The following is a 15752-nucleotide window of genomic DNA, read 5'->3' as shown; positions in this document are numbered from 1 at the left end:
AATATGTACATAAATGAATCATGGAAGATCTTGTGCAGGGATATGTAAACATTTTTATAATAGTAGTGTTCTTGTTTTTATTTGTTACAGAGTACAGTTGCATTTTGGTATGGATATTATGGAGTACAGTGTAGAAGAGATCAGAAGAAAGAACAAGACAGTCTTAAGTTTGATTTTATTTTTGTGGTCTCTTTAACATTCACTTTGTTATTCAGATAATTTTTAAATAGAGGAAAAAAAGTACAAATAAGATAATTTGTTTGATTCAGACCAAATAGAGACATGGAAATATCTTATATAGCTTTGGTTTACAGTAACAAGGTTTTTTCAGAGCATCCCCAGCTATTCTGAGCATAGGACTTTGTGACTGTTCCTTGTGATATAAGACAAAAGTATTTAAAATAAAACCAGTTAACTGTATGGAAGTAAAATATTATTGAAAAGGGGAGAACCTGGTGCATAAACTATAAAAATTTAGCCCTGAATGCGTTATGTTCCACAATGTGGTAGGGTTATGGCAAGGAAACATACTACTTCCATTTTATTTTTCCTGTGGGGATAGGAATTATTGCAGGAATTCTGGCTTTCTGACAGAAGTTCCCTTTACAAAAAGCAGACAGCATCTCAGAGTCCTTTCTGTTTGTACATACTTGCCATGCTTCAGGCTGTCGATTGTGTTTTAAACACAGGTTGACTTGTTTTCTTCTTTTGTAGGAGACGATAGAAGTCTTTCAAGCTCATCTTCAGACACCAGCCACTCGGATGTTAGTGTTGGGAGCAGACTGACAATTTGGCCTGAACAGTCTTCAGCCAGCACTTCTCAAGAGAGTCATGGACTGGCAGCTGCAAAGGGCATTCATCTTGGGGAAGAAAAGACCCTTCCAGAAGGGGCACGTGGCACCACAAAACCACCTCCAAAGCCCCTTCGATCCAGACAGCTACAGGAAATAGGTCGTCAGAGTTCTTCTGACAGCGGAATAGCTACTGGTAGTCACTCTTCTTACTCTGGAAGCTTTTCTTCCTATGCTGGGAGCTTGGACATTTGCCACGGCGATGAGTTTGGATCATTGCTAAGCCTGCCATTGAACTTTCCTTCAGATCAGAATTTATGTACTTGTCCTCACAGTGAGCCCCACAGAGGCGCGGGATCAGAGTATCAGGTTCCCAGCTCTATCAGACATATTTATGATATACCCAGGAGTTTGTTACAGGCAGCTTCTAGAGATGTGCAACAGAAGAGTGCGGATTCCACGCTACCTAAGGACCAGGCTGTGTCACCTCAAGGTGCTAGTGACCCAAAACTGCTACTACCACAGTTGGAAGCACGGAGGGTACCTGAGCACAGCCAGGACAGAGGGAGGCCTTCATCCTTACTCGCAGAAAGCAGCAAGGACTCAAGTGATGGGAGATATGTGGATTTTGTTTCGAGGTGGTCAGACACAAAACCACAAGGACAGGTGACAGACTCCAAGAGTAGTGAGTTGTCACCACCTAGTGGGGCCTCAGCTGACCCCTATGACACATGTAGCCCCCACCTTGGGATGACAAGAGCTCTTTTTTCAGCTTGTCCAATCTGTGGTGGACTAAAGGTAAATACCTAACACTGAGCAGATGCTAACAAGCCTTATTTAATAGAGCATGATTGATTTAAAATGACTTAAGTTGCAAGTCATAAATACTGTTGTTTCCTTTATAATTTGAACAGGTAATAACTTTATTTTGTTGTTTGTGCTCAAGTTGAGAGGCTTAGTACGTGGTTTTCTCAAAATCTGTTCCTTATCAAGAAAACACTAAACAATATAGGCCGTCAGTCATTACTTTTAAATTGGCCAGTTTTGGTTTTAGGGGTATGTGAGTGCTTACAGTGACAGAGACAGAAGCTTTACAGGCACATGACAGGGCTAAATTTGTCATATAATAGTAATTTAGTATTAAGGGCATTGATCTATCTTACTGCTGATATTTTAAAAGAAGGGTGGCCAAATAGTATGTGCTGCTGTTTCGGTGACCACAGTATTTATTTTTTATTTTATTGATGTTTTTCTTTTATTTATCATTGTAGTGTGACCATGTCTTGCACAAGAAGCCAGATTAATGAAGCTTCTCACTGGGGAAAGAGAAGATAGTCAAGTTAGCATGGCAATCCATAGCCAATCAAATAACCCAGAATTACATTTATAACTGGCCAAACTTTAGAGGAGGTGTACAAAAACTCATTAGTAATGTGCTACCAGAGCAGTGTATTTGCAGGAAAAAATATTTTTGATCACCAGTCACATAAAGACTTAAAACCTTAAGCATGGCGGTTCAGATGTCTTTCTAAATACATTTACCAGTATTCGTTACTATGACTGATATTCCTGTAAGTTCTTTTTGAACACTGCTAAGTTCTTGCCTCTTTATGGCAGTAATCTTTATACATTAATTGTGCACTGCATGGAGGAAATATTTCAGGTTTTACCTATTCTGGAGAAAACGTTCTTGATGAACGTGTTTGCTAAACTAGAAGACGGTAAAGGTGTTTGTGTTGGTGAGCTGTTGAAAGGCTGGGAACATTAAAGGGAGTGCTCAAATTAAGGAATGTGTAAAGCAGGGATTCAGCGAGAGACTTTTGTTGGAGGAATTAAGTATTGCCATTGAAATGTGTACATTTTAATTGAGCATGTGGGATTACATAAATCACTGCTATGAAAAGGGCTTGAGTGTATAGTAACTTATGAAAGGAAAATTAAAATATTACAAACTTGAGGGATTATTTTCTTCTCATGAGGTATTTCATGCATTTCATTGACTTCCTTCATGTGTCTGAAAACTAGAAAATGCTCTCTGCCTGTGGTGTGTATGTAGCCCCTGTAACAGCACCTTGGGCACTACTTTGTCATGTACTTGCAGCATTTTGGAGGCAGGGAGGTACTGGTGTGACAGGCCAAGGTTGTGACTACACTGATCATTAGGACCAGTTGTTCTTCCAGGACCCTCCTTGCACCCCAGGCCCCCGCTGGCCTTCTAGCCTAATTCTGAAATCTTGGCTGGATGCAAGGGCCTGAAATTCAGATGCCCAATTCTGTTCTCTCTGCAGTGCAGGGTGCACAGAGGTATATCTGCTGCTGGCTTCCCGTGTCTGCTGCCCTGGGATCAGAAAGCTCCAAGACGACAAGTTTATGACTTTCCTTGTTACAGCAAGGAAAGAATTTAGTTAAAGTTATCTCATGTGGTCTAGATGTTTCTGGGTGATTGGAATTATCAGTTTAGACATGAATTTATCAAAGTTTACTTTGGACATCTTGTGGCAGACAGGAAGCTAAAAGTGCTCCATTGTGTCTCTTCAGAGACATTAAAGGCTAAATTATGTCACTCCTTCTTTAACTGCCTGTTCACCCAAACAGCACGCACACCCACATCTTGTATTGCAAAGTGCAGTCAGGTTTCATGGTTTCTAGTTGCCCTAAAACTATCAATTGGCAAGAATTTCAGGAATTGCCAGTATTTAAACAAATTTAATGAGAGAAGCATTGGTGCAACACTCTTAACTAACTCTTGTGTTAGCATGGGATATGCACATCTGCTTCTTATCTTTTTATTTTTTTCCCCTACCCACATGTAAGCATTTGGGAAAGAAGTCTCATTTAATTGAATGATTCATGGGTTTGGTTTTACTTTTGAAAGAAAAAAATAACCTTTTGATACATTGTCCTGAGCCTTCAAGATGAGTCATTCTAGCAGTATGTGATGGACCCTGTCTTTGGCTTATCTCACGATGAATACAGTGAAAGCACAGATCTGCATGCTATAACTAAAAAATAATTCTCACTCTGTTCAGAGCACAAGAAATAAGTTTAAGGTGTAGTTAGAGCCAGGAGGAGTTGCTTTATGGATTAATGAAGACATCAGGTTTTCACTTTTATTCAAATTCATGTTCAAAAGGCTTTAGTGTGCCAGTGTTTGGAGTTCCTTTGCAATTTCAAGATAAGCTGTTAATTAAATTGTGTTGATGGTTTTTAAATGCCTACTGTTTAAAGTGAGCAAGTGACCTGGACAAAGGAAAGTCCACAGCAGTAAAAAAAGGCTATCAGCACTGGTTTGTTTTCTGCCCTTTATGTAAACTTTGGCAAATCGAGGTTGGATTTGTGCACGTTGCCTGTGTGTTTTTGAGTTTGGCACGTGCAGAGTTGGGGCCAGGTTGCAGGAGGATGATGTGCATATGCAGAGGCGTGGTGGCCTTCGTGATTGGGATTGACTTGGTTACGAACCACCTGCTCCACTAATGACGAGGATGATGGTGAACATAGGGAGACCATACCCTGGGGAAGTGCCAAGGTTCAAACGGAAAACAGGGCAAGGAGGCCTTTCTGTTTCACTCTGAACAAAGAGTAGATCCAGCATGAAGGAAGTCACTAAATACTGCTTCTGTTATTTCTATATTGTATTTCGTATTAGACACTGGGGTTTAATAAGCAAGCATGCAGGGTGTTTTGCTTTCTCTTGTATGTTATTGTAGTGTGCTCAAGATGTCCTTCTTAACAAACCTCACAAGGTGTGCCTTTGCCATGTAATTTTTGCCTAGGTGATTTCAGTGCTATAGGTGATTGCAGAGATGAATTCTTTGTGTATTGTAAGTATATTTTAAGCTCAGAATGTTGGATTGTTATGGGATTTCTGAGTAAGCTGTAGAGGTTTATTATTAGACTTATTACTTTTTCAAGTACTTACCTAATACTAATTTGACGAATAGAATTTCACTGTATGCTGATTGCTCTGTAATTTCATTTGATGCTATAGTTTGAGAAATGATGTCAACCTTTTTTATAGGGTGTCTTTTTTTTTACACCACTGTTGTTTGTAAATTTTCTTAGAAGACTGAAAAAATAAAATTATTTTCCAACTGGTTTTGTCCTTTTCCATCTGACAAGCACTGATTTTAGTTTTGCTTTGCTTTTTGTCCCCTGACCTTCATCTTCTTGCAAGTTGAATTAATATGGAATGATTATGGCTGTCTCTTCACACTACTTAGTGTTATACACAAATTGCTGTTGACAGCTTGAAATGTGCTATGACTTTTATGTATTTCTAGCTCACCCTAAACTCATATTTATGTCAGCGGGAGTTCTTATGTATGTAGAAATAGAGGCTTCATTACTGCTCTGGTACTTGCTTTGATAAAGGAGAAGATAAAGTGTCAAGTTTGTGTGTGGCTGTTATCATCAATCCTTTGTTGGTATTCAGCCACCTACTTTAGTTGATCATTTAAAAATACCAAAACCTCCTTGGAGACAACGATCCCAAATTAAGAGCGGGTTTACCCAAATCCTCTGTGAGGTATTTGTGTAATTCCTACTACCACAGTAAATGCATGCCTCAAACTTCAAATGTCCCAGCATATCTCTAGTAAGAGGAAAGAGGGGAGTGCTGTGGTCACGATGCACGGAAGAGTTTAGGGGTTTGTCAGGTAGCAGGATCCACAGCTCTGAGTAGCTAAGAACCCTTCCCTAAAAATACAGGAAGATCTGAGACCTGCTTTGGGATGTGGGTCTCAGTTTAAGTGGGAGTGGCTTTGAGTAGCTTATAGGAAATTTACCTCATGTAGTCTGTTCTGTAGACACTGCTGTATTTTGCATTGCAGCTGTAGGAGGACGCGTGTGCATGCGTGTACTGTGATCCCTGAGCAGGCAGCGTCTTATGCAGTGTATTTAATCACGCTGCACCATGTCCCTGCAGGGCTTATTGATCACATGCAGCCTGTTGTGAGTGCAGTCTCTGGGTAGATCCAGAGCTGCTGTGAATGTCTGTGTTTCTGTTGTGCGTTGTAGACCAGGGAGAGATGCCTGGAGAGAAGCAAGGCTGATGTGTCCTCAGGCAGAGAAGGGGCTTGAACTCTAAAGAACGTCTGTCTCGTGGTCTTGCCTGCACTGATTTAACCAAGGCCACGAACAGCCTGTACCTGGGCTGGGAATACAGCCTTGGGCTTCCAAATCCTGGACAAAACCCTTAAACCTGGATTTAGCTGATATGCCTCCTCTCATTGTAGACACTGCTTTTGAAAGTGGTAAAAGAGAGGTCCTATAAGGTGTAAACTTGTACAGTGAGATTTGAGAAACAGTGGCTGCAGACTATGTTGCCACATCCATGGAAGTGAGATGTTTTCCCTTTTTTTTGGCTTTTAATCAAGTACTTTTCTAATGTAGCATTAAAATAGATACTAAAGAAATCACGATATATTGTTATATACAACTTTTAACTGTATTTTTCTGTTGAAGCCATTACCTCTTTCCCCATGGGACTGAACACCTTATGTGTTTATTTTGTAGTGTGTTTATTTCCCTGCTTTCTCTGAAAGTATAGGAACACAATTATTAGTAATTTCATACCTTTTACATCTTTTTTCCAGAATTTTCTTTACATTATTGATGTGTGATGCTCTAACATTTCATGCTTCCTCCCACCTTCAGAAAAGCTACAGACTACCTACATTCTCAGTTGAGAAGGATGCATTCGTCATCTTCTACAGCATTGCTTCTGCTTGTATTCCTGCACTAATTTTAGAGCCCTGGGCAGTTAGGCAGCACTCACACTGTCAAAGCTATAACAGGAACAGTTTGCACCCCAGAGGAATCTGGCAGTCAGTTGTCATTATTATTGACCTGAGTGGCAGAGGGTTTATGAGGCTCTCATATGCTTTGGTGACCATGGAGTTGGGATACTGTTAGATTTTGGCATGAATTAGAAAACTTGCATTTGTGCTGTCTTTTTAAAGATTTAATTCCCATCGTTCTTCTTTAAATCCTGACTGTGATACATTAACCTGTGGTGAGGTGCATCTTCCGTAGCATCTATTGCCTTTAAATTAAGTGACTGCCCTGAGAAATTATTTGATAATCTGGCATTTTACTTACGTTGCAGTTATTGTATATTTTTTGTTTACAATAAAGTAGTGTTATTTTTTTGGGCTTTTCATAGATTCAAAAGCATCTTTAAGAACACCAATTTCCTCACACCTTCTTTCTGAAAGAAAGAATTATCCTTGTGTTTCATTGTCAAAGTCAATTCTGGAGCAGGTTGTGCTGACAAATGCACACAGCACCGTGCAAATCAAAGATTGGACCAAAAGTGTGTTCTCCGGTTGAAACTGGCAAAGGAAAGGGCATCAAAGAGGTGGATGTAGTGTCAGGCTTAGAGTTTGATTTGTTCTGTTTTCCTTTTTGCAGTTTTGGCCAGGATGCCAAGTCTATCAGAGAGTTAACCCTCATGCTCTTACTGAGGTGCCGCTGGTCCTGCTTATGCGCTGTGTTGAGCTGTTGCTTATCAGCAGCTCACAGGGGAAGGAAGATAGTTTTTTTTCTCCTCAGTTTACCGTAGTTATTTTGTAAAATATTATACGGCTTCCTGGCAATAGTCATCACTCCCAAATCACCCAGCTCCCTTTTACTTTGCTGTTGTTGGTAAGGGCTCTTCTAAATGACCCAGCTCTTTCAAAGCTTTACTTGGTGGAAATCACTTAATAGGTATGACTTTGGATTTGAGGCATCGCAGTGAAATACAAGACATGCCAACCCTACCATACTGTGCAGATCTGACTTTCTTTTGACACTGTAGGAGGCTGTCTTACCTCTTATCTAAAAAATAATACTGAAAATACTCTTCATCTATCGTGAAATGATCCACACAGTGTTTGTGCTAAAACTAGAGATTCTAATCTGAATTCAGAATAATAAGAATTAAGCTCTCACCACTTCTTGGGATCAGGCACTAAGTGGAACAGATGGTGTGTAATAGGAAAAGAACTGCCTGCCACAGAAGCCTTGGTAAGTGAAATGATATTAATAATGACAGGAGAACAGAGCACCTTTCCTACATGAGGAAATGTAGACAACGTAGCACAGCAGAAGGAAGTCTTTTGTGTGAAATATAAATGTTTCTGGATTTGCTTCTCTGTCAGAAAGACCGTGAAGATATTGATAAACCATGGCATTGACCTTTTATATCCATCAGCATGAACAAATGGGAAAATCTGCTTCCTCCCCTAAGTACAATCAAGCTGGATAGTAGCTTTTATTATTACTGCAAATGAAGGTTACTTCTTTTTCTGGGAATCAGAGGAAGCCACAGCTATGGGAGCAATTGCTATGGGAGCAATAGCTTTTCTGAAGAGAGAGACAGGTTTTGAAAGAGGAGTCTGACAATAAAGGCCAGGGAAAACATTACTGCCTTTAGAATGTAGGGTTTGTGGGGTTTTTATTTTTCATTCGATATTAAAAAGCTGACTTGGAGTATGGCCAAAGTGGGAAGATGAAAGGGTTTTTTTCTGTATTTCTGTCATCTTTTTTCTAAATAGAATTTTTCCAGAAATAAATGGATTTCTACAGAATCCTATAAAATGTTAGCAGACACTTTCTGTCTTCATTTTCTGTAAAGGAAGAAAGTAGAATTCACTTGCAGAGGAAGAAACCACAAAGACAGATTAGGAAAGCGTGGATTACACTAAGCTGATCTCAGAGGGAAGCAAGTAACTTCAGTGGCAGCCCTGGATTAAGATTTCTGAGTTTGATTCCCATGTGATTCATCTTCTGCATGATCATAAACAAAGTTACTTTAAAAAAAACCTTAATTCCTTGTCTTGCATTTCTGCAAAATGTTTGTCATGTCTACCAACACTGTATTTTTAAGATGATGGATTCAAGAAGGCTATGCAGACAATATTCTGTTTTGATTAACAGTCACTGATATCAAAGTAATTGCGTGGCTCAGGAGGAACTGGTGAGTGTCAGGATAGCAATCATGTGGATGGGATGTCTGGAGGGCTGACAGCAGCTCACTGTGAGTGGATGAGAGGATTGAAAATAGATGCTCAGTAGGGGTGCGACCTTTCCCACCAGCCCTTTTTGACAGACCCACTTACAACTGGAAGCATGAATTAGAAGGATGAAATGTGTCTCAACAAATCTGCACAAACTGTGCTTAAATTTGTCTCCAGCTCAAGATAAGGCACGTGAGTGGAATTAGTTTTGGTAATTCAAGATGCCCAACATACTCATTACTTCAGGATATCTATGGAAATACTGTCAGTCTGGCTGATGATATCCCATATGGACTTGTAATCAGATCAGATCCTTAAGGTATCAGTCATATAGAGGTTATGACATAGGCAAATTCTTACTGTTTCTAATATAACTGTGCAACACTATACCAAGTTGTATTACTTGTTTCAGAAAGAGCAAATAGTGTTTTCTAATATTGGCTTAGTAAAGTTTAATAATATGGTAACATCTTCATACCATTGATGGGATTTTGGCATTTGATATTTTGGTATAGTAAGAAAATGGCAAATGTAGCAACAAATCCACTGAAGTGAAAATTGTTTATTACCTGCTCCACAAAAAAATACAGAGAAATCAATTTAAGGAATGCATCACTGAAGAATATTTGTATGTTCAGAATAGAATGAATACTTTCTATGGGTAGGAGGGTTAGAAAACATGGGTGAGCCATTCTGGTATAGAAAAGCGGGCCAAACAGTTTTCAGGACGGACTGTTTTAAAGTTGCCGTATGATTTTATGTATTGCTTTATTATTCATAGTTATGAATACTTATGCTGAAATGCTGGGGAGCATGACTAGAGAAGAAAAGAAAGACAATTCTGCAAAAGTCCACATAGCAGGACTGGAAGAGTGGGGCTTATTGCTCTGGACCACAAGAAAGAGAGGAGAAATCCCTGTGAACAGGGGTTTTCTTGCCCTGCCTGGCTCAGTGCTGGGTGCATTTTACGGAGCAGCGTGCTGTGCTATACAGCCTGTTAGCTGATGTAGGCTCTTGGCAGCAATTTGCGATGGCTGAGTGCAGACGAGAGTGTTTTGGGTACTGTCTCTAGATCAGAGGGGAATCCCAGGGTGTGCGAGAGAGGTGAGAAGCTTGAGGTTTGGACTGATCTAGGGATTTTGTGTTATGGTTCTATTATTGTGGCCCTGACCAGCTTACCTCAGGCTACCTACTTGCGTAATGTCTGTATAGGGTTAAAGTTTACTTCCCAAGGTTATTGCCAGGATTTATGGGATGGTTTTTCTACAGTACATTGGATATGACCCAGCTGAGAGAGTTGGGGCTGTTCAGCCTGGAGAAGAGAAGGCTTTGAGGAGACCTTATAGTGACCTTCCAGTTCCTGAAGGGGTCCTACAGGAAAGCTGGGGAGGGACTTTTTACAAAGGCAGGTAGTGACAGAACAAGGGAGAAGGATTTTAAACTGGAAGAGGGTAGATTTAGACTGGATATTAGGAAGAAATTCTTTACTGTGAGGGTGGTGAGACACTGGCACAGGTTGCCCACAGAAGCTGTGGATGCCCCTTCCCTGGAAGTGTTCAAGGCCAGGTTGGACAGGGCTTTGGGCAACCTGGTCTGGTGGGAGGTGTCCCTGCCCATGGCAGGGGTTGGACTTGATGAACTTTAAGGTCCCTTCCAACCCAAACCATTCTATGATTCTATGAGTTCTATCCAAATGCTAAATATTATATTTAAAGGAATATTTTTCAGGCTGCAGTGAGAGAGACAGAAAGCTGTTTGTCTTTCACGTGAACTGTGGACAGAAAAGGAACTCATTAAGAGTTACTAAAGAAGAAAATCAACCTGCTAGGATGGAGCAGCTGCTCTACGGTTATTATTTTTTTAATGCTGGGAAGTTTATCACTAAGTTTTATAGCATCAACAAATAGTTCAACGCCATTTTCTGTTTAATGAAAGATCACAGAGCAGTGGCACTGGAACCATCATTTCAACAGAATTTTTTTTTTGGTGTGAAGTGGAGCTTGGAGCATGGTGTCTTTCAAGAACTGCAGAGTTACTGGAAAGAAATTCTTAATGCAGGAACCCTTACACTCAGAGGATTCAGAAAGTCTGCAGTTGAGCACAGGGCAGTTGAAACAGTTGAAGCATGGGATTAGCTGGAGGGTTGAGCAATTTTTTTAGCATTTAGAAAGGACCAAGATATGAAGAACACGCTTGAGGAGATGACCAAAATTCAAGCTGAGTTGTAACAACAGAAGAAAAGAAAAACACAATAGTATTATGTTTTCTCATTTATAAAAGAATACATTAAATTCTTATGGAAAGGTATATTTAAACAAATAAAACTTTGCAAGATTTTTTTGATGCAGTGATTTTTTCCTTTTTTTTTTTTTTATGAAATCAAAAGTCATTTCACCTGAACAGGGATTAGGTGAAACTCTGAGCTCTTCTGAGTAAGAGGTGTGAGAGCAGATGAACATAGGGAACTTCTGGAGCAGTTCAAGCTGCCTGAGGATCTGCAGTTAAATATTTCAGCAGTGAATTGTCCCATCTTAAGTAAGCAGATACTGTTGAGTTTCTTTGGTGCTGGCTGAACTTGTCTCGAAGTGTAGGGACTCTGGGTCAGAACGATGGTATCACAATGGGACCTTAAAGTTTCTGTGCCTGAACAACTGAGTAGATAAGTTTTATGATGTAAAAAATGCTCTTTACGCCACTTTTTAATAGTTGCATACAGCCTTTTCTGTTCCATTCCTAAATGACATTGTGGAGGAAAGGACCTCCCTGGCCATCCTTGCCAGTGTAGGAATGTATTGATGGTTGAAGGGTGCCTTGAAAAACTCAAACTTGCTTCAGGGAGTGATTCACCCCATGAGTGTAGGACAGATCTGTGGTGTAAAATGTAATGTGCAGCTACTGTTGCTTTTCCATTCCCTCTCATTCAGCTCCAGTGAAGTCTGATGCTTCAGGATGGCTGTAACAACATGTAATTTGTGTGTGTGTGTGAAACTTAGGCTGAGATCTTGAGGTGGGATGGGGATGGTAAGATGAAAACATGTGACAGTTAATGTGATCCATCTGATAAATGACAGCAGGGATGGGTTGAGCAAATACCAGAGTCTTGCATACAGATTCTGGGCTGCAGTAAAGTGCCTTTGCTGCTTACAAACTCTGTGTTCGTGTCTTCCTTGGCATTATCTTTTACGTATCTCTGTGTTTCCTTTCCTAAAGCAGGGTAGGTGAAAGAAAGCAGTCCTCAAGGCTTTCTCTAAAGCAGTTCAATCCCATGCAAGCCCGAAGACTGGATGGAAAAGGGTCTTTAAAGTTGACTTTGTGCTCCTAAGCCTCGTCACATGAGGATATTGGGCTATTCACAGTATAAAGTGCAGCAGCCAGCTGTCAGTCAACCGAAATGACTGTTTCAACAGCTGGGAATCAGTGGGACATGAACTCTGGCTGTATTCCCTCTCCCCTAGCCACATCCTCTGCAGTAGTCTGGATTCTGTGGAATCCTCTGCTAATTCAATGCTGATTGAAAGCAATTTTGAATATATAAGAAATTTGAGCCCGGAAAATATTAAGGAAATATAAACCTTTTCCAGATCTGGTTTATTACAAGGACAGAGATGTGTTAAGTGGGCTATATCAGAGCTAGTAACTGTATACTTGAGTCCTCTGTAGCCCTAGGAAAACATTTCCAGATGAAGTTTGCCAATTCATCTCATTCCTTGAGACATAAAGTCAAGCAGAACACACGTGCTATAGAGATAACTGCTATGGAAAGCGTTGGAAAGCTACAGAAATAATGATACCTGATAATTTATAGCAGTGCTCTCCAATATAGGAGAAGCCTGTGAGCAGCCCCCATGCATAGTGAAGTATCTGTAACCTTTGAAGCTGTGCAGCTTAATTATAGTTTTATTACCTTTGGCAAACCATAATGTCAGTGATGGCTTGGAGATAAAGGAAAACACTTGTCTTAATCTTACTATTTTGAGCTTTCTCTCTCTTATTTGTCCTTCTAGTTCTAGCCATTTATTTCTAATCATAATCGTTGATTGTCTTGTTAATAATTTTTTTTCTGGGAGAAGTGGACTAACTTTAGCTTTAAATATGAGGTTGAAAAAGAAGGGAAATGAATGTGAAGCTGACATTGCGAGGCTTTTATTTTCGTTCTTCATAGACTCATAATTAAGCCCACTCGAGTTCTCTCTTTGTGTGGAGCAGGATGCACAGGTTGAAAAAAGGATCCTTTTCTTCATGTCTTTATGTGGAATGGGCTGGAAGGAAGGAATCAAATAACGAGTCTAATGTAAACTGGCATAGCTCCATTGGCTACAAAACAGGCCCAAGTGTATTTTTAGTGCAAGCACAAGCTAAGCTCCCGCTGTGGAACAACGCTCTTTGAGGGAAGTGGAAGAACGAACCAACTTTTCTTAGGGCAGTTCCTAGGTGAACGTTTCAAACTGATAATTGCAGCTTAATGTAAACTTTTTCTGCCTTTAAGAATTTGTAGAGGTAGGTTTAATTTGTCTCTAACATCTGAAATTTCACTTTGCCAGCTTTTGAGATATTTTCCATTTGAGCCCTTCTCTATTTACTCTTTGCCACTGTAGTTGTAGAGTTGTCACTAAACTCTGTATTTGAAAAAAAAAAAAAAGCCCTTTTCTTCATGAATAGATGACTTGGATTTAAAGTCTTGTTGCAAGCAGAAAACTTGAGTAAAAGGGATACTTTATGCAATTTTGTATAATTGGTGGAATCAATTTTCTGTTAATCAGAAACTTTTGACAAGAACAGTTGTGATTAGGATACTTCTCAGTGGAGTGGCATAAGAGCTATTTTTCGTTGAGAAGTGTTTAATATTTCTTATGCACGTTGGTTCAATCTCATCCCGTTTCCTCATCCAGGAAGAATGTCTCAGTGTCAGTAAATTAACAGAGTATTGGAACATTTGTCTTGCATGTCTCTTCTGGTGTAAATTGGCTATAAATCACTCCTTTGCTAATGAATAGAGCAAGGATATCGGAATCCTTTTGCACGTACGTGTGTGCATACATCTATATGTTAATGATTTTCCTTTTCATTTATCTTCAGTCTCTCCAAGCTTGCTGCTGAACAGTACTTTTGCATTGACTTTTCAAACCTTGAAATGAGTTAACCACTCTGTTTCTGCTGGGGTGTGCTATTCTAAGAAAATGTAGAGCAACACTTCCCATTTGTCAAGCTCTCCTAATTTCACAGGTATTTCTGCAGCGCTGAGATGCTCAGTGGTGGCACAGTCAGTCTTGTGAACTTTAAAATACAAAAAAAAAGGATCGTGTGAGGTGTTGCATCCAGCCTATATATGCATTTGCCTCTTCTGTTTCTTCTATGTGCTGAGCAAGAAGAATGAGGTGGGAGCACTGCTCTGCTGATTATCTGCATAGTAGAGTCAAATCTGCTGTTACTCGTCCCTGTTTGGGCCGTATCTGAGCCTTATTTTCAGTGGTACAGCAGTTTTGCTGGAGTATCTGCATTCAGTGGTTTTCAACGCAGAATGAGTGGAAATTAACAGTTCTGTTGTACAAGAAAGCTCAGACTAACAAATCTGGTAAAACGGAGTGTATTTTAAATATTGAATGTTCTTGTAGTAGTGTAATGCTACCCCCTGTTGGAAGTTGGAGTATATGGAATATAAACCGGAATACATGGAATTGAAGCCTCTTCAATTTTGTGTACATGGCTTTGTTTCTGTTGCACTTGACAGGACTTTAGAAGTGTCAGGCTCTATTGAAAAAGAAAAAAGAAAAGGAAAAACAAGAACATTTTTGGCATAAATAGAAAAATATGTTTTCTTCCTAGTTATCAGAAATGAATTAAGTTTAAAATAATTTTCATATTAAAATACAGCTGTAGACACAGTTACCTGCAATTTGACTGTATTTCTATAAGAACACAAATATATAACTTATTATGGTTAACATTGATATTTATTGTTCATAAGGGTCTATCTATTCATAAAGTCCCTACCACTTCGAAAAGAGAAACACATCCTGTCTTTTTGTGTGGCTAGAGGTACTGTAGGCAGATTATTAAGCTGCATTATGAACAGTAGCACTTGTGTTCTCCTGTGAAAATGTGAGAGTTTAAAGCAATGCCATACCTTCAGCAACCAAGAAAAATGTGTATTTGAACTCTTTTTTTCTTAAGAATTACAGCTGGAGTTTCTCTGTGTACCTTTGGAGATGCGGTTTACCAAACCTGAACAAGCTCTGGAAAGGGGAAAAGGGAATGCAATGTTGCTACGTAAACATCTCTAAAAAACTGGCAACACTGTCTTGAATTAGAAAATCTGCTGCGTGTCTTATGCTTAAATTAAAAATTGTTCATTTTCATTAAATTCCAGAACAGGACTTCTACTGCTGTAAATCGTGACAGTTCATCTGAGGAGTTACAGGGGAATGCGATGTATCCGATTTTTATTACCTGGAGGAATTGTCTGTCTGTGTTTTGGCATTAGGAATATATGATAACGCTGATCTTAAGATTATATCAGGAGTATCTACCCTGGATCTTAGACCTGAATATTTGCAAAGAGGGATCTCATAGTTGGAGAAAAAGAAGTTATCATTTCTGAGCTCGGTGTATGTGATGATTTATTTTAATGGCAATTCTGTAAGGAGTCTTTCCTGTCCTAAATGGTAGATGATTGTTATGAGATAGATCTAGTGAAAGATAAGGCAGTGAAGGCTGGTGTTAATATGTTTTATTATGTCCCTAGCATCGGTTCACAGGTGTATTTGTTTAGGGTTCTGTGCTCTGAAATCAGGAGATGCTGTGCCCCAGTTGTCATGTTTGATGAATACCCTATGACATTTGCATATGGTGTTATTTTTCATGTAGAATAGTTTTTAGTTCCTGTCTTCTAAGTCCTGCACTCATTCTGGCCATGTTTAGCAAATAAATTGAATTAAAATTGGTCTCAGAGGCAAGTTAGTGT

The 15752-nt window shown here is 39.5% G+C and overlaps 1 protein-coding gene across 1 annotated transcript in view; it reads left to right on the top strand.

The window, feature by feature from the left end:
• Positions 1-714: 714 nt before the first annotated feature.
• The window catches only part of LOC104538005 (protein Dok-7-like), a gene marked incomplete at its 5' end in the record, with an annotated part of 37331 nt that continues 22293 nt past the window's right edge, over positions 715-15752 (top strand). Inside the window, one exon of the mRNA XM_010181040.1 lies at positions 715-1589. Within this exon, the coding sequence (XP_010179342.1) occupies positions 715-1589 (875 nt within the window). The remainder of the gene's footprint in view (positions 1590-15752) is intronic.

Source organism: Mesitornis unicolor, unplaced genomic scaffold (assembly GCF_000695765.1).
Source record: "Mesitornis unicolor isolate BGI_N332 unplaced genomic scaffold, ASM69576v1 scaffold28693, whole genome shotgun sequence".
Taxonomy (NCBI): domain Eukaryota; kingdom Metazoa; phylum Chordata; class Aves; order Mesitornithiformes; family Mesitornithidae; genus Mesitornis; species Mesitornis unicolor.
This window is presented reverse-complemented; position numbering and strand designations above follow the sequence as displayed.